This window comes from Lichenostomus cassidix, chromosome 4 (genome assembly GCF_008360975.1).
Source record: "Lichenostomus cassidix isolate B80296 chromosome 4, HeHo_3.0, whole genome shotgun sequence".
Classification (NCBI taxonomy): Eukaryota; Metazoa; Chordata; class Aves; order Passeriformes; family Meliphagidae; genus Lichenostomus; species Lichenostomus cassidix.
The window spans coordinates 23,959,521-23,978,265 of record NC_139484.1 but is presented as its reverse complement, the minus strand read 5'-3'; the positions used below and the strand labels follow the sequence as shown (position 1 = coordinate 23,978,265).

At 41.1% G+C, this 18,745-nt stretch overlaps 1 protein-coding gene and 1 long non-coding RNA gene across 9 annotated transcripts in view; one reads left to right on the top strand and one right to left on the bottom strand.

Annotated features, from left to right (window-relative positions):
* Window positions 1-1,716: 1,716 nt before the first annotated feature.
* LOC146438069 (uncharacterized) lies at window positions 1,717-11,615 on the top strand. Of its 2 annotated transcripts, none has more exons than XR_014851655.1 (4): window positions 1,717-2,120; window positions 8,586-8,724; window positions 9,637-9,742; window positions 10,694-11,615. It is a non-coding gene; the product is annotated as an uncharacterized LOC146438069 (long non-coding RNA). The 2 variants fall into 2 exon arrangements; XR_014851656.1 differs by lacking the exon at window positions 1,717-2,120 and adding an exon at window positions 6,823-7,882.
* A 10-nt stretch (window positions 11,616-11,625) lies between these two features.
* NPNT (nephronectin) overlaps window positions 11,626-18,745 on the bottom strand; it is a 48,386-nt gene continuing 41,266 nt past the window's right edge. For all 7 annotated transcript variants that reach the window (XM_085058338.1, XM_085058337.1, XM_085058340.1 and 4 more), the window contains 3 exons: window positions 18,369-18,467; window positions 14,660-14,916; window positions 11,626-13,583 (listed from right to left, as the gene is read on the bottom strand). In XM_085058338.1, coding sequence (XP_084914464.1) covers window positions 13,488-13,583; window positions 14,660-14,916; window positions 18,369-18,467 — 452 coding nt within the window. In that variant the 3' untranslated portion in view covers window positions 11,626-13,487. The remainder of the gene's footprint in view (window positions 13,584-14,659; window positions 14,917-18,368; window positions 18,468-18,745) is intronic.

Genomic DNA, 18,745 nt, shown 5'->3' with positions numbered 1-18,745 from the left:
AAGAGCTGTGAGTGCTGTTAGCAGGCTCTGCTGAATTCATCGGAGTGAGGTTTCTTTTGGATGATGGCACTCGACCAGTCAGGAGGCTATAGCAAGAGTCAATTCATTTTTCTATTGAAAATAATCTGTTCAGATAAAAAATATCCTAAAGAAGAGACAAAAATAGCATTTGGGGGGTTTTGTCTGTTAAAGTAAATGGCATAATAGGTGGAATTCCCCTGAAATAAAGCTTCTTATTCATACAGCATCTAGTGTAAGATCTCTCATGGGTCACAATGGCACAGTATAAAAGTATTAATTAATTATTGTAGCATCACCTATTTGGGCACTACTGACTTTCCAAAAGCAATCTTTCTTCCACAGTGGCATGGGATTTTCTCCATCAATTCTTTAGATGGTTTCTAATCTGAGAGCCTGATGCCTTCTATTCTGCTGCTCTGTGGCATCACTTTTGCATCAGCACAAATGCAGTGTGAAATACACCCTGACCCAAAGCTTGACACTTGGTATTCAGAGCATGCTGATCCTAACAGCAGAACAGTGATGAATTGTATGGCAGGAAAAGCAGCCTAGAGGCATTGCTAGGAGGCAGTAATCCAGGGTAGCTGTCAGGCTCTGGCACAGTATCAAAATGTCCCAGAACTGCCATGCAGGAAGGCTGGTTGCTTGGCTACTCATTGCACAGACTGTAATCTTCTGTTATTTTATACAGTCGGGTTGGTGATATAGTTTACATTATTTTTTAAATGTAAAATGACACTGTGTAGTGGAAATCGGGAACATGCAGAATTTTCCTAGCAAAGAGACAGAGTACTGGTGGTGGTGGTTTACCCACATTATGTGGATGTTGTTATTTATTGTTGTTGTCATTTATTTCTTGAACATTTTTTCTTCTCCCTGTAGCAGTCCCTGCATCTGATTCCCACTGTGGGAAATAGATTGAAGTCAGCCTGGAAGAGGAGAGAGGGCTGTAACTCACTGCCTTGGCATTGGGTGCTCTTAAGCCCTCTGACTTTCAAAGTTGCTGTAGAAGCAGTTGCAAGGAGCTGTTGCCTGTGCCATGAACAAAGCAGCCAGAAAACTGTCAACTGATGTTTGGGAATGGATTTGGTAATAAAAAAGTGCATCCATGCTGCAAGATGGTGCAAACAGACCATATCTTGTTTCCATTTCCCAAGTAGTTTAGCAATAGCAACAGGCAGCTTGGCACAGGCTTTTGCACTCCACTGTGAGTCCTGCCTGAGCCTTGAGCTGGTCTACGTGGAGCCAGCTTTGGGAACACATTACTGCCTGCAATTCCCACTGCCTGGCTCTCTGCAGGTGTCTGAAGTAGGAGGAGATCACTGTAGGGTAGAGGAATTCTGAGAGCAGCATCAATAGTGGCAAAGTGACCCAGAAGTTTGATTAACCAGGAGAGATCAAAAGAGCCGCAGGACTTCAGTTTGGCCAGGCGACTAAGATACAACCTGAACTGTACAAAGACATTTTGGGTGGTCTCCAAGAGGAGGAGCTTCACATTAGGCAAAACAAACCTTCTGGCTGAAGGTCAGGAAAAGCCCTGCAGTGTGATCCCTCCATCATCTGTTTACATCAGGTACCCCTGGAGGTGCCAGGCACAGCCTGAGCGTGCACAGGCCACAGCCTCTTTGCCTGCTGAGATCAGGGGGACATTAGGGCTTTCAAAGCACACCAGGCCATGCAGCAGGGCAGATACTGTTTTGGAGGAGCTCTGCAGGAGAGGGGGGATAGGTAGGATGTGCTATTAGGCCTTACAAACTGTGCTTTCTGTGATTTTTGGCTTAGAGCAGAGTGGGTGTATGTACACACTCCACATGGTATTTTTAACTAGCTCATGTTATGTTTCTTTGAACCCTTTTAAAATGTCAGGAGACTGAAGGCTTTTGTTATACCAAGCAGAGCCTGACAAACTGCTGAGGATTTACACCTGTGAAATGGGGAAAACCTGGCACTAGGGGAGGTCTTTCCCTCTTAGGTAGTGCCTGCTGCCCTAGAAAGCCCCAAGGAGGGGTTTGGGAAGTTCTGCTTTCCCAGCACTGACCAGCTTTGGCAATACTTCTCAAGTGATCCTTCTTACGTGTATTACCTGGATGCATAAATAGGTACATATTTTTTCTTGGATATATATAAAATATATAAATAAATATGTTGCTCCTCCTACATAAATAAATGTGTAGTATTGGAATTGGCTGCCTGCTAGAGGCATGTTCAACTTGTTATCTGTTGCACTTCACTATAGCTTGTTCACAGGAGGTTGAAAGTTGATTTGATTTGATTTTTTAATTTCCAGTGTCTGTGAGAACAAATAAAGAGTCTAGAAATGTAAATGAATCACTGGATTTACTGTAAGAAATATTGACTAGAAGGAAAAAATGCTTACTTTTTTTTTTCTCATGGAATTTGGCTCTATTTCGTTGAAGTCCTTTTCCTCCTTGCACTCTGAAATTAGGTAGAAGTTGTTAATAATTTTTTGCGTGGTGTTTTCTCATCCAGCAATTAGCATTTGGCTTTAGGGAGCTCTGCAACCCACTACCTTTTTTTCCCTCAACTTTGACGTGGAAGAAACAAAGTAAATTTTGTGATTCTAACATACATGAAAATTGAATAAAATTTCTGACTAAATTAATGATGCTGGAATTCATGGACCAGAAAATCAGCTGATGAAAAACAGCGTAGTTTGAGCTGAAACCTTTATCCCCAGTTTGCTGTCAGCTGCTTTGATGTCACTGTACTTTCCTAGTACAGCACTACCACTCAGCTTAGTTGTGCTGTCTCCACAGTCTGAGCTCCTGGAGGGAGGTGACACAGGTGGGCTCTACTGATGGGTGAAGCTCTGACCTGCAAGTGTCTCACAGTGTCTTGTGTCCATCACCTCCCTAGGACAGAGGTGAACACACGGAGAAGAGGGAAAAGAGCATTAACATGCAGGGGAAGAAAATTTAAATTTCAAAATCCGCCATTGCCAGTTGCTGGACCCATTGTGTGTCAGTAAGTTGGGCTTGACTTGAAAGAGGCTTTTGTCTAAGGGTGTGTTGGCAGGTGGAGTGTGACAAGATGCAAACCAGAGCCATGAGACGTTGCTCCAGAGCTTGCCACTTCTTGTGGCCTCAGAAACATTGCTGCAGGCAGCAGCAACGGAGCCAGTTGGGGCAAGGAGGACACAAGGCTTCAGACTTGCTCTGGCAGGGAGAGAACACGACAAGAGGCAATCCCTTCTTCATAAGGGTATGTTTCCACTGCCTTTTCTCTTGCCTCGGGCAGCAAAAACTGATTTCACCATTAGGAGATGGCCAGAAGGCTGGAACATGCAAAAGGATGGCAAAAAGCAGTGGGGTCAGGAACTGGGAGTGAAAGGTTGATTGCTTGGAAGTGCTCTCCCCCGGCACAGACCATGAGCAATCAGAAATAAATGGTGGGTATGAACAGAAAATAGATGCTTGCTGAAGAGTTGCATTAAGGGGTCAGACGATGAAATCAGGAGAAGGAGATATTTGTCCTAATTTTAATCTTTGTTTATATTTACATAGTCTTAGAAAAAATGTTCTGCAATTTATACCAGAGAACAAATACAGAGGAGACAGAACAGCTAAGTGCTCTGTGTCTCTGGCTGCTATTTTAACAAGAGGTTCTTGCACTGATATGGTTTTGTATCATCATTTGCTATGGAGTCCGTGCTTTTTTTAAAATTACTAGCTAGGTCACAAACTCAGTTTACCTGTCATCTTCTGGATGAAGGAAGCAGTGTGATTGTTGAAATGATTGTTAAATGGCTGATGTTGGTGCCCCTTGGTCAACTTTAAATACTAATCTTATTCTTTTAGGGTATTGAGAGTTATTACATGGATGAGCAACAGTTCTTCACTTGGGTTTGGTTCACTGTTTTTGTTTGTTGAAACACTGGCAAAAGATACAAGTTTTTATTTTCTTTTTTTAGTACGCAGAAGGCCCAAGTTGCAACATTCAGGACATGGACTTTTCCAAAATGTGATGGAGTCTTAGGGCAGGAACTGAGTTGGTTTCCTGCCAGATCTGAGCTGCTGCCTGGGGAAAACAAGCAAGAGAGGAAAGGCTACAAAGAGAATAACTTTTTTTCTTTTGACAGCTGGCTAATCTATCTGAATTCGGAAGGTCATAGTCAAAAGGCGTAGAAGGAGTAATAATAGCAAAGTGTGTTATAGAGAATGCCCTGCTGCTTTATGGCTATTAGGAAAATACCACAGGAATGAATTTTTAAAAATAGCTCAGCATTACAGGCACAAGGGGTGTGACTGTGGCTCCAGGAAAATGTTCTAGCTTCTTAGTTCCTAAAGTCAAAAAAAATCCTGTTTGCTTAATATTTATCTCGAGGAGTAAATTGGCCTCTCGTGCCAGAGAAAACAGTGTTTGGGTTCAGCAAGTCCTGAGGCAAAGAAACTTTATTATTGTTTGGGCAGGATCTGGAAAATGCTGCCAGGTGCAGTGCTTGATACCTAACTTGAATGGTCCTAGTAGATGGGGAGGCCTAAAAAAGTATGCAGCTGAGGCTAAAGGCTTTGATAGCCTGTTTTTCATCAAGAGCTCAAGACCACAGCAGCCACAGAGAACTAGAAAATGGAGAGAAAGAAGTTGGGGTCTTGGAACAAACTGGAGGGTAAAAGTGCATTTGGAGAAATTTTGAGAGCTGTGTGAGGAGGAGAAAGAAGAGGAAAAGGAAAGGGTTAGAGGTCCAGAGGGTGGAAAGCTGCAGCCCCATATGGTGTGCTGTGGTGAGCACATGCAACTCCAAAGGACACACACACTCACACACACTATGGGCAGGAGTGGCAGGATTGGGTCCTGCAAGAAGTCAGAGCCCTCAGCTGGGGCTGGTACCAAGCAGCACCACCTCTCCACCAGCCCAAAGGGTTGCAGTGACTGGAATAGAGGGGGCAGCTTGATGATTTGCATTTTACAGGTGAGAGGGGCAGTGTTTCAAGTGTAGTATTTGTACAATTGCTGGCAGCTCCACTGAAGAGCTGTTGACAGGTCAGTGTCACTGTGGGCTAGACTGGAAGCTCTGCAGCAAAGTAGTGCTGTCCTGAAATGTGAGGCTGAAAGAGCTCTCCCTTTGTCTTGTCCTCATGCTGCCCTGGTTTGTGTAGGTGCAAATGCACTGAGTAAAAGACTTGGAATGTTGGTAGCTTTGTTTAATTGAAGAATCTACTCTGGAGTCCTTAGAGTGCTCTGCATATGAGATAGGAATGACATGTATTACATAGGTAAGAAGAAAAACAGCTGTGGTGCAAAGTAGAATGTGGTGAAGAAAGGAGAGGTATTGTGTTTCAATTCTTTCATGTAGGCAAAAGAGTTTTTCATTTTCAGATAAAGGAGAAACAGGATTTAAAACAATACTTCTTACTTTGAGTAAAAACTCCATTTACTTCATCTGCTTTGAACTGCTGCTTGGATGTTTGTTTCTGGAGCACACGCAGTGAGTTTGCCAACTGCTTGGCAAGGGGCAGGGTGCTGTAAAAAATTAACTAGAAACTGAGATAAATCACATACGAATAGCTCAGAGAGCATGGTGAATTCATCAGTGTCTGATGTACATGCTTGTCTCACGGCTGACAAGTTCCTTTGTAACATGTTTTGGGTTTCCTAGCCTTGAGATGCCCTATCCAGCAGTTCCCTCAGAAGAGAATGTCAGATGCATTTCTTTGAGCAGCATTTTAATGTGAAGCACAGCATTTTGTGTGGTATGAGCAAAGGGTCTGATCATATGCCACAGAAACCAATGGCAGCTGGGTATGAAGTGTCTCACCTGTGACAGTGGCAAAAGGGCCAAGTCAGAGGTCCAGGCTCCTGGAAGTTAAAGACAAATTAAACCTGTTAGTAAAGCTTCTCCCCTTCAATAGTGCTGGATAGTGGAAGCTTTTAATTGTTACTGCTTTGATCTAGCTGCTGTTGCATGTTGGGCTGGTTGACCTGTGTCTCTGTGGCTGTGTCTCAAGAGGACAGTGTGTGGCAGGAGAATTTGTGAGTTGAAATGAGTGGTACTTACCTGTTCTGGGTGCATGATACAAGAATTTGCTCATTTCTCTTCTCTGTCACATGGGTGAGTTTACTCACCTTTCTTACAGCAATATGAATAGGGGTGTGGAGAGGTGCCCAGAGAAAATTTCTGCTCATCCCTTTAATGTGTCTGGGGAGCTCACAAGCAGCCTGACCCCTCAACTGAAAGGCTGGTGGGCAAGGCCTGGGGTCATTGGAGCAGCCTGTGTCTGTTCTGCTGGAGCTCTGTGCAGTTCCCTCATGAGTGAAAGATGTTTCTCTTCCCCAAAGGGAATTGTTGCCACTGGAACATGAAGCAGGGTTGTCAGTATTGAGTGTCAGGACAGAGCCATCATTCTAAGGATGCTTTTAATAGCAAGGATTGAAAATTCCTCTCGCGTAATATTTTTCATGCTGCAGGATTACCTTGTAGTTGCTGTTGGCAGCCTCATGTGTTTTGGAGATGCTGTGTTCCCAGGCTGTTCCAGGCAGACTGGCTGTTGGAAAACTCACAAGTCTTTGTCAGTTCAGGGCCAGAAATGGAATCCAGTTGTTTTGCAGTCACGTAGTGCTGAGTGCTGTTGCAGGATTGCTTGCATTCCCTATTTGTGCCTCCTGTAGTTTCATCTGTAGCTGCTGCTTGAAGTGTCATCGTTCCAATCTGCCTGTTGCACACTCAGGATGTTGCCCTGCTTGGGGGTTTTGTGCAGTTTCTTACCTGAGTACTTGGACCCAACTGCAGTACATGGGATTTCAGTTGGAGCAGCTACTGCAGAGGGTGGGACAGAATGGGTCTCCTCTGGTGGGGGTCTCTCTTTAGGAAGGAAGCAGACTTCCATGTCAGGGAAGGAAAAGCTCCTCGCCTTCATCAGGGCACACAAAAGTTTGAATTTGCCCAATGTCTTTTTAGTAGCCCAGCTGATTTCTCTGACAAAACCTGGGAGAAACATGGAGAAGGTTCCATGCATTAGGGACCTCCTGGTCACAGCCAGCCACAGAGAGAGATAGTCATCATTTGTGTTTGCTGCAATGCCAAACACACTCTTTGGACTAAGTGGTACCCTGGGAGGGGATTGATGAATAAAAGATGAAGAACAGTGTTACAAAGAACTTGTGTGAGAGGCTGTGAGCTGGAGCTCTGTGGCCAAGATGAAGTTGAATCCTTAAAATTGTCTAGCTCTCTAACTGCCCATGTAATCTGATCTAATGCCATATAGTGATGAAGGCATCCCTTGATGTACCAGGTACTTTCTCTGCCTATTTTTCACATTAATATTTTTTTCAACCCTGTCACATACCTTTATTTAGCAAGCAAATTACTCCCAACAAAAGTTGGCAGAGCAGTCCACAGTGAATTTCCTAGTCAGTGTGTGAGTGGGCCAGGGCTGCTTGCTAATACGCAGATGAGCTGCCAGAATGCCAAGGTCTCCTAACACCCCACAAAACTGCCTGATGTACCTTGTGGGTAATTAAACATCACTCAGATCAAAGAGGCAGCCTTCAGTAATAGAGTTCACCCAACAATAATATCTTTAAAATCAAGATAGAACGAGTGGCATATGACAGGAGAGTGGCTGAATGGTCCACAGTTAAATGACCCCTCTAACTATGCCACAAGGGTTCTTGGTTTCTATATAAACTGACGTGCACTATGCAGTTGTGGAGTTTATTTCTAATGAGCAGTTCCAGTGGCTTCAAACCCTGTGTGTTCACTCCAAGGTACAAATGGCTAAAGGAATCGCCTAGCCTATTAGCAAGACTCATGTACATTTGAGAGAGAACACTCAGCACTGGGACATGGAAACTTTGAAGAGCTCCAGCAACTTTGGTCCTCCAACTGATCCATGAAACTGAGGTAAGATGACAACATTTTCTGAGCCAGCTCAGAACTCCGAGGGATGAAAGTTCAAAGTGTCCCTCCTGGACACCCCTCTGAGTCCTGTACATCAAATTTCTTCCCTTAGACAGTCTCACAGTTCTTTTTCCAATTTAAAACGTAACTGGCCTAAATAAGGACTTCTCAGTACTTACTTGACTTTAGTTCACTAGTCACATTTTGCTGGATGTCAGGATGGTCTTTGCTGAGAATTCTGGTGGTGTCATCACCAGCTGAGGTGGCACTCATTGCATGAGCTCCCAAATGAGGAGCTCTTGGTTTTGTGCTAGATTTGAATCCAGGGGTGTGAGAATCAGTCAATTTTCATTGAAAGGCTTTTTTTCTGTTCTTTGCAGTTCAAAGACACTGGTACTGAACTGGAGTGTATACATGCCACAGTAATCCTGCTTCATACAGAAGGGAATTCTGTCTTGAACTGTTTTGATAGGGGGAAAAGTCTGCTGAGTCCATTTCTTCAAGTTTTTGACCTAAAATGGAGGCAGGCAAAAGGCAAGGGAAGAGGTGATGTGGTCCCGTTTCTGCTGGGGCACCATGGTATCAGAGCAATGATGGTGTCTTTCTGAAATTCCTTGAGAGTGTCAATCTCAAATTTTAGTATTGCTGTTGCATACAAATGCAGTAAAATAATTTTCTGAGTACACATTGTACTTTGTTTTTCCAGGTGTTTGCCAAACTCAAAATGAGTAGCAAGAGTATTCAGGATAAGAGTCTGAAATGAGAACATGGGCTGTTGAAATGCATGATAAGTGAAAACCTGGGAGAAAAGTGTGACAGAGGACTATTCCTGGCCTGAAGAGAAGGTAAAAAGTCACAAAGTAGTAAGTTTAAAAAAATTACTGGAAAAGTGCTGTAGTAACTCATGGTCAAAAAAAAGGTTGATTCTTAACATCTCTTAAACAAACTGAGGAAAAATAGTGATGGAGAGCCAGGAATTCTTTCTGGTTTTATCCAGAAAATTCAGGTCTAACTTGCTCTGCTCTTTGACATGTTATTAAGAAACTGAGGGAACAAATCTATGCTTTTGACATATATCAAGCATGTGTAAGCATGATGTCCCATGTGGCTCTCAAATTAAAGATTTCTTAGGTGAAAAAAGGCAACCAAACAGGATCCGTCCAGTTAGCATTCACATCCAGTAAGTGAATCAATCTTGATCTGACTATCCTGATCTCAGTAATGTTACCCAGACTGTTTCTCAACATTGAAAAGGAAAATAAATAAAAAATAACCTACTTGTTTGGTTGTATCTTTTTTCCAAATAATAGTCTATCTCAGTGTAAAACACTGTCTAGAGGGTGGTTTGTTTCAAGGCAGTGGAACCGAGTTTGGAAGAGGTCACACAAGTGCCCAAGGAGAATTGGTAAGAGCAGAGCCACTAAAATGTGATTTGATTCATTTTGGACTTAGAATCCTGAAAACTTACATGGAGTTGGTTTCTGAAATCTAGAAGTGCTTCAGTCTGTACTGTTGAAAACCTGTCTTTGTAGCCCCTGATGGTCTTTGTTCTGTTGGCATTTTAAACAAATGGAGCATTACAGTCATTCCAAATGCATTTACATTCCAAATGCATTTCCTCATGTATCACTGGGTCCGTTTGATGCAGTAGATGGGCTCTGAGAAAGAAATCTCCTCAAGCTTTGGAAGTTAATGCAGTGATCTTTCAAACCATTCCTGAAACTTACCACTAAAATGTTTCACGTTTCTTTCTAAAGTTGCAGGTTTACACCAATGCATTGCTCAACTTCTTTTTATATTGATGGGGAAAATCTGAAGTCAGAAAATGTTGTGTGACTATAGGATGTCAGGATAAAACAGCAGGTAAGAAAGTGTATTAACCACCAGGAAAACTTTGATAATTTGGTGTTTGAGAGATAGAGCTATACAAATAAAAATTTGCATCATATTTAACTAGACCTCACTTGCTAATTAATAACACTCTATGTGTAATATTCACAATTAAATTTTTAAAGACAGCTATAGTTTATTTTTGAGAATTTTTAAAGGCAGAGTGAACAGGTTTCCAGGTGACTGTCCCAATGCATTGCTAAAATCACGAGACTTTGGATCAAGCTATCTTTCTGATAAATACTGTGCCTCATTTCTAGGAGAAACAGCTTCTCTTGGGGTGTTTATAGACAGACCTGGTAATTGGGTTGGAGGCACTAGCAGGTGGTACCTCTATGTGTGTTTTTCTAGATCTTTTCTCTCCTACTGTCTTCCTCTCTGCTTCTCTTTCTTTTCCTACTTCTCTTTGCCTGGAACTTTTGAATAACATAGCATTTAGTAAGTTTCAAGGTTTTTCCCAGTTGGGCTGAGTTTATGCTAGTAAATGCTAAATTAACACTGAGTACTGCTCTGGTAAGTGGTTGAATGTTGAATGATATGTTGTATTTTATCTTTTGCCAGAGATGGTTGATTTTTGATTGATTTTGATATTTTTGCCAGTAAGCTTTAGTGTGATTTTCACCTTTTGACCATATCTGGTGGGGATCTGGCTCTGATGAGAGGGTGAGGGGACTGTATAGAATGGAATCTGGAACCAAAAATCTTGTCTTGATCCCTTCCATTCTGCTGATTTTGATGTCAGCAAATGCATAAATGCACAGTGCCACTGGTCCTGGTGCCTGTCAATTATGAAGAATCTTATTTTCAATTTCTCTGGGGAAAAAGGTTTAAGATGTCTTTTAAAAACATTCAATTATAAGTGTGTAAGAGGTTATAGAGTTGATAAACATTTTCATGTTAATAAAGGAATTTCTTTTGGCACAGCTACCTATATATTAAACCCAAAGCAGGAAGGACATCTATAACCTACTTCATAGGAAGGTCTGAGGCCATATTTTCATCCCTTTCTTGAGGCTGATGTGGAAATAGCAGTCCTGGCTGAGGTGTGTGGCTGGAGGGAGCTGCCTGAAAAGGGCCTGGAGAGCAAGAGCTGGAGAAGGATCCTCACACCAGAACCTCTGAGTGACCTCTCCTTGTCTCTTCAGAAAGATGGAGAGAAGGCAACACACAGTCACAGCACAGCCAGTGTGGAGGTGAGTGACATACAGTCACAGCAGCTTCCCCAGAGCTCAAAAACATGGCCTCAAGTGTCTGCTGAGACTGCAGCTGTCACAAGGCTTTACAGTGGTCTGTGCTTGAGTGTAACAATGAAATGCATTGATAAAACATTGATTGACTCCTCCCCCTGTCATCTGAGTACTTATTTCTGTCTACCTTGTGAATTAACTCAGATTCTGGGTTCTAGGTACCATTTGTAAAAATGGCAAAAACCTCTGACAGTCTTGCATAGATAGGTTTCTATTTTAGCCAGGGAGCCTTAACCTCAGAAAGCTGTAGTAATATGATGAACCAGACAAAAATGTGTTAATCTTAGGTGCCAAGGAATATAACAACATTTTGTGCAGGTTGAGCAGAGCAAGGACTGATGGTAGCTGCTGCTTCTTGTAAAATGGACATTTTATATTGCAGAAACTCTTAAATTACCTCTGAGACTTCTCTTAGAGTTAGGCTGAAAATCATCATTCTTCCTTCTGAATACTACATATAGTGCTCTCTTCATTTTATAATGAAATATATTTTGATTTTTAAATCTGGTTACAAGAGCTATTTCACTTTGGCTGGATTGTCATCTTTTGTTTCATTTCACTGCAATGAAAATGAGTCTTTCTATCTAGAAATGAAAACAAGATTACCAATTATTAACAGGTAACAGTCTCCTTTACTGATTACTTTAAAATAAAGACAAGGTATTTCAACTATTCACAGATATTTCTGGCATATCACAAAGTAACATAAGAGAAAAAAATCATAATCATATTTGAAGCAAAATAGTTTAAAATTCAATGTTTACAAACGCATTGCTTTTTTCTTTTTCAAAATGTTTCCTGAAACAGTTTAGCAGGAGACTCTCTGTTTGGTCACATACTCTTCTACTCTACACACTGTATTTTGTCCTAGAGGACAAATGGGAAAAGTATTTTCAGAGTGGTACTTTGTCAGAAACAGGGATTTGGAATATGACCTTTAATGGTCTTGCAATTTTGTGTGTGAACTTTGTACAAGACTTAACAAGCTATGCAGCTGACATTTCTTTTACACTGTATCTAAGTATTCAAAAGAACTGAGATCTATTTCTTTTGTATATATAAATATATAGTGAAGCTTTAATGCTGCACCACTAATAACATTTTACTTGTCTCTTGTAATTTTCTTAAATGTTACAATTACTTTGTCAATGTTAGAATTGCTAGCAGTGGTGATGATGATGATGACGCCTACTTAAAAAATTCCAAATCAAACAGAAGAATTCCCTGGGAAACTGCATAGCACAGGCATGATACATAACTATAAAATTAGTCCAAAGTTTTGATAAATACTTTTTTCTAACTAGAGCTAATAGTTGTTCTAGTTCTAAAGAATAAAATGTTTATTATACACAGGAGGTTGGGTGGAATATGGACATTTGACAAAGGTAACTTGAGGCATTTCACGGTCTGAATTATTTGTACAGTGTTAATGCAGCTGCCATTTTTCCTTATGCCTAGGCTTGTGCCACCTGTGGGAAGGGAACAGTCCTGGGGATGTCAAATGGGTTCAACCTTACAAGATCCACGTTCATCTTCTCCTGGCTGCTCAGTCTTCAGCTGAACCAGGAGCTTCTTGCAGGATTGAGAGCCCTTTAGGGCTTTCTTGTCAGCTCAATGCAAACTTGTACAGCATTACCAGCTGCCAGTTTCCATCAGGTAGGTGTTTGGTCTTTTGCCTTCAGGACATTACAACATGAAAAACTGCACCAGCATTTTTCAATGAGCACCATTAACTGACTTTGGTAACTTGGCATGACCAGCAGTATTAAAGAAGATGCTGAATTCCTGTCTTGCAAAAAAAGAAAGTACAGCAGCCAATAACCTTGCAACTACAGTCTGTAAATATTAAAAACATAAATATGTTAACCATACACATATACACAAAACACAGCAGTAGAAATATTACAGGATGCAATGCCTACTCTATAAACTGGTTTTATAGATGCAACAGCAAAATAAATGTTATTTCATATATGGCAAACCCTTCTTCAAAGGTCAGTGGCAGTAAGCCACAGTTCAGATCCAGGCTTTCACTAATCCAATGTGACTCACACAAATCAATTAATGAAAGAGTGAGTAGCACTATGGGAAGATAATGACTGTAAATTAACACTGAAACTTTGAGATGGAGCTTTCTTTTGCCACCATTTGAAATTAATTCTCCTTTTTTCGCAAGTACTCTTTCTGTGAGCACTCACCAGACTTAGCAGGGGACAAAGTTATTACATACAAAACATGATTTAGGGGTAAGGATTAATAGAAAGAACCAGCCTGAGATTGGATTTCCTCAGTCCTGGGAGGTGCTCTCCATGTATTTAAGTGAAATTTCCATGAGATTGCACTTAGCAGACCACTAAGAAGTTGTTGGTCTCCCCCTTTTCCTCCTTTTCCATGCAGTTCTGTTTCAAAGTTTGGTAGGAATTACATGAGAAGGGCAAGAGGAGATTGTCTTAGCTGGTCCATTGTCTTAGCTAATGCTCTCCAGAGCAGCGTCCTCTCCTCAGGACCACATCATCTAGTCCAATATCCCCAGTTCTTCCTTTCCCTTTCTCGCCTCTGAAAATAACCTAGGAAGAGAAATAGAGCAATTTGAGTTGGGAATAACAAAAAAAAAAAAATTACACAGAGATAATTAATTAGAAAGTGTGGTGACGCATTCTGGTCTCCATTCAAATTCCCCTCAGGTTTCCAGTAGGCCCCTCCAAAATCATTACTGTTTAGTTGCTTTTGGTTTTTAATTAGCTTAGAAAACAAAACTTCCACATTTCTTCCTGATTTCTCTTTCGCAGAGGCTTTTCCTGTTTACTCAAGAGTTTACCCTCACTCCCTGATTTTTGGGTAAGTGTCACAGTGAGTCAGGTCAGCAGCCCTGCCTCCCCATGCTGGTTGGAAAAGTTCCCAACTAGCCACTTCTTCAGATCTGAAATAGAAACTACCTTCAGAGGTTGAAAAATAACACTGAGCTTTTGCTACCAGGTAATCACACAACATTTCTAAGATTTCCAGGTATTAAAAGATTCCCTATGGCACTTCAGGCAACTTCTTCTGATTGCACTAAAACATTTTGTGTTATGGGCATCGTTAGGTCATCATTGACCTCCTGCAGCTATGCTAAAGGGTGTAAAACCACATGTGATTGCAGATCTAATCTCCATGCATTACCAAAAATTACTTATTTTCAATATCTTTGCCCTGGTTTAGCCAGTTACTAATCCACAGTGGATGATTCTTACTATCTCATGGCACTGTATTATTCAAAGTATTATTCATGAGGAATCTTGATACAGGCTTTTCTTGAAATCACTGTAGAGTATGCCTCTGTCCACGAGGCTGTTCTTTCCTATGTAGTGACTCCCTTAAAATGGGCTGTACCAGGTAGCTCAGGAAATGACACGGTAGCCTGTACTATGAGTCTATTCCTGTAGCTGGGATTTCATTTTCTTGTGCACAAAACTAATTGAGAAAGAATTCACTATGACTCTCATATTTGTATCACATACATTGTGATTCCGTTGGCAGAGATCCAAGAAGTAAAACAGACTGAAACTGAACCCAGAAGACAAACACTGCACTGCTACACCATTAAAGTGTCTTCAGCTTTTCATGCAAAACCCCAAAAAGCAACGCAAGCATCAGTACTTACACTCTTGATGCCAAGTCCTCGTAGAGTTATGTGTGTCTGTCTCCAGCCATGGCCACCATTTCTTCCCCAAACAGCTGGGCCATGAGCACCATTCTTCCTTACAAAGACTTGGAGAGCACCAGAATGCATCCCAGGCACCTTATGCCTAAAGGACAGGCACAAGTCTCCAGCCTGATCCATGTGACCCAATGGCAGGATAAGATGTGCCACTCTTCCTTCTTTGCCTTTGGCATCAGAGATGGTAAGATACTGTCCCCCTGCAATGGGAAAAGCAATTATTTGGGGGATTTTATTTGGTTTTTTAAATGCTACTAGGTTGAAGGACCAAATTTGCACAAGTTATTTCAAACAAATAAAAAATACAAGGGTCCACAAGGTCCAGTGAATGTTAAATAATGCATGTAGAACCAGAACTGGTGGATCTGCCTCCTACAGGGTAGGATTTACAGTGCTGCTCTTCTCTGTGCATTAGTACCAGGCTAGGTGTTGCCTATTTAATTTTTTTTTGACAAAGCACACACTACCTCTCTCAAAAACTAGAATGTCATGTAGTCCTTCGTTTCTGACAACCCCTTGCTGACTGCATTATTTTACACCCACAGTGTCATTAAAGCCACTGTGCAAATTTATGCACCTTTCAAGCTGCAATGTTTTGCTCTTGGATAGATAAAGGAGACCAGACTAAATGTTATCATGTAATTGAGCTATGGCTCTGTCCCTTTCCTTTTGTCTGGGAACTGTGTTAACAGGTTAAGTCTCAAACCATATCCATTGGCAAACTGGATAGCCTCTTTAGTTAACCGTAATTTAAACTCTTAATCTGGATTAGATACCAAAAACAAGAAGCAGTAATGATTTCCACATGGCTGTTAACCCTGAAGTCTACTCTAACAGTAGGAAATTGTCAGTGAACATACATAGTCAATTAAAAACTCTACTATTATCATCTCTTATCATGTATGAAGTAAAGTGTCTTGAAGAAAACACTTAGAACATGAGAAGCTGAGGATCTCGGGTGTGGCAACATCCATTAAACCTAAAAAGAAAAAAGGCATCTTTCACACCAATACTCAGAACTACATTAAATGAGATTTCACAGCTTGGAGAAAGTATTTGTTGTTTGTACTTTTCACTAAAACTTTTGCAAGGTGGGTGAAACATTTAAAACCTGAAATTACCAAAGGGAAAAATGTTCAAAAGTGAAAGGAAAAAAAAAACAAACTTATCTTACACTGAATCGAAGAATCTTTTTTCTTTATGAGATCAAATTTTAGGTATTTTTTTAAATAAAAAATGCCACTTTTATCTTAAATTCATCAAGAATGGCGGCATTTTTAGGATCCTTAATTAAAACTCAAGATGTAGAAATATTGAGGGTTTGTAATATTGTTGACATACACAGTCAAATAGGATAGAAAAGTATTTTTTAATTATCTCACTGCTACTACTCAACCAGAGCTTTATTTTGTGAAAGCTTCTCTTTGAAAGTCACAATGATTTCCCTCAAAAGCTGTAAGATTTAATCACAATGTACCAAGGCTTGTCACACACTTAAAAGGAAAGCCAACCTTGTCTCCAATTCAGTACTTCCACATGAGTTTGCAAGTTCTTTGGTCTCAATGAGATTTAACAAAGCAAAGTATTATGCTGCTGTCTGGGCCCTAGATCAGCTTTTAGCCATGAAGTGGGATCCATTTGTCCAAGGATCTGTTAAAGTCTTTTGGTGGGTATTTTCTCAGGGAGTTGGTTTTTTTTTTTCTTTTTTTTTAATGCATTGCTTTTGCAGCAAGGTCACTAAGTGCTAGAATAAGCATAATAGAGTTTAAATAACTGTACCTGTTTGCTGAAGATACAATTATATCACTATGAAATTACTGACTTATTAAATGCATCATTTTCAGATAGTTACTGTGGCTGAATCCAATCAATAGGAAACAGATTTAGGTAAGCACAAAGCAAACATATCTGTAGGCAAGCCCCTGCAGGAAAAGGTCCTCTCAAATCAGCATTTTCTGCATGCAAGATAAGCTTATAATGCTTCAGCACAGCACCTTTCAAAATGCAGATTCTGTTAAACCAATAAATACCAAACTTTGCAAGGTGAAAGCAAACAGTCAGGAACAACCTGTGAAAATAAATCCTTGCAACAAGGTATTCCAGACAGGAGGGAGTGGGTGGGTGACTTCAAGGGACTAGTTTTAACAGGTTATGTCAACAGCAGCAGAACATACACAGGAAATAAAAAGCTGAGCTTGTCCCTGACTACTGGAAAGCAATGCAGGGGAGAAGTCTGACAAAAAAGAGCCAGTTAAAAATCACAGTTCTGGAATTTAACAATGTTAACAATTTCTGAGTATAGATGATGACCATGCTTTGAGTGACTGACTTAGAAAAAATGGATTTTCAAATCCATTTTTTTGAAAAAGGTATGGATTATGTGTAGGGTTTTTTTGTTTGTTTTTTAAGCACCAGTCTGCAAGCAGGAGACAGCTGCCTGTTTTCCCATCTGCAGGAGGAAGGAGCTCTGCTCTCCCAGTCATTCCTGAGGCTTTTGAAGTGTCACAAGGAGTCCCTGAACTACTGGAGCAGCCTCGGTGGGGAGACCCCTGCCCAGCCAGTGAAGACAGCACGTCCCCTGAGCCAGCTAAAGAGCCTGGAAAAGGTGCCAGGTCACCTGCTGCGGTAGCAAATGAGTGTCCCAGCAGTGGCAGCACAAGGCCAGACAGCTGTGACAGGATGGTGTGTGAGGAAAATGGCTCTCAGTGCCCTCGCCCTCCCTCATCTTAACCTGGAGCATTTTCCCGCCGGAGAGCGTGGTTCCTTCCTGCCATCCCTCACAGAATGGGAGCTTTGTGCACTTCAAAGGCTGCTCTTTGGGGATGGAGTAATCCCATCATTACGGGGAGCCAGGGATGTGTGTCTAATCCCCGGCACTGCTGGGGGGAGGGTGGGCAGGCAAGGACAGCAACCTCCCAGTGCCACACTAAAATCATTAGGGGACAAAATCCATCCCACTTCCTGGGACAGCAGAGGGGGGAGAGGGAAGGGTTGTTGCTGTGGCTGACCACCACTGCTGACACCAGTAAGCAGCTCATACACATCCCCTCTAATGTTTGGTGTGATGTCACTTTTTACCATCCCAAACAATCCCCTTTTCAGAAGCCTCTGCACTTGAACATTTAACTTATCTGCCTTCCAGTTACTTAACGTTTTTCCTATATACAGATTGCTGTAGCTTGTAGTAGAATTCAATAAAATCAAAGTGAGAGGTTAAAGTAGAATGTTAAATCTGGCAGCAAAACAAATACTATTTCCAGTATTTTCTATAATTTTGCTAGTGATAGGGAAATAATTATGTTTACATGGTAGTTTGAAAAATAAGCTTTGTTTCACCATAAATAAAAGTTCTTCTATAGTCCACATTTTTGCTTTTTCAGATTCTTTTAAGACAAACTTACAGACTACATTTACTACTCCTTCAGGGACATTCCTATTTTAAAGATGCCAACTATGATAAAAGTGTAAATTTTCAATTGCTCTTTCATTTTGGGAATCCTCACTTTTTATACACAGATGTGTGGGTGTGAAATGCATGCCAGAACTAAAGGTCACAGAAAGTGTGTAATTTGTCCTAAAGGAGAAATTGTCATCAACCCCAAGCCTGGGTGGCTCTTCAACTGCAGGATATGATTGTACGCAGATCACTTACCTGATGCATCTCTCACTGGTTCCCAGTGCAAGTCATCATCTTTGTCCTTGATCCATCCACACAGTCCACTATCAAAATTACAGCTGTGCACCAGCACACCTGGCAGAACAGAGCAGGAGATCACAAAAAAACCTCAGAAGTGATCCAGATTGTGTTTTGGTTTTCAATTTCTCACGTGGCTGACACTAGCAAGTATGAAAACTAAATGTAGAAGAAGGACCCCTAGGAAAAGAATCTGCAAAAATACTATAACCATAAAAAGGACCCTTGTATTGTTAACAATTCACACTATTTTTGGGCTAAATTTTTTAGGAAAAAGAAGTTTAAAGGTTCACACAGGCAAAGGGTTGGGTTTTTTACTTTTTATAAATCATAGT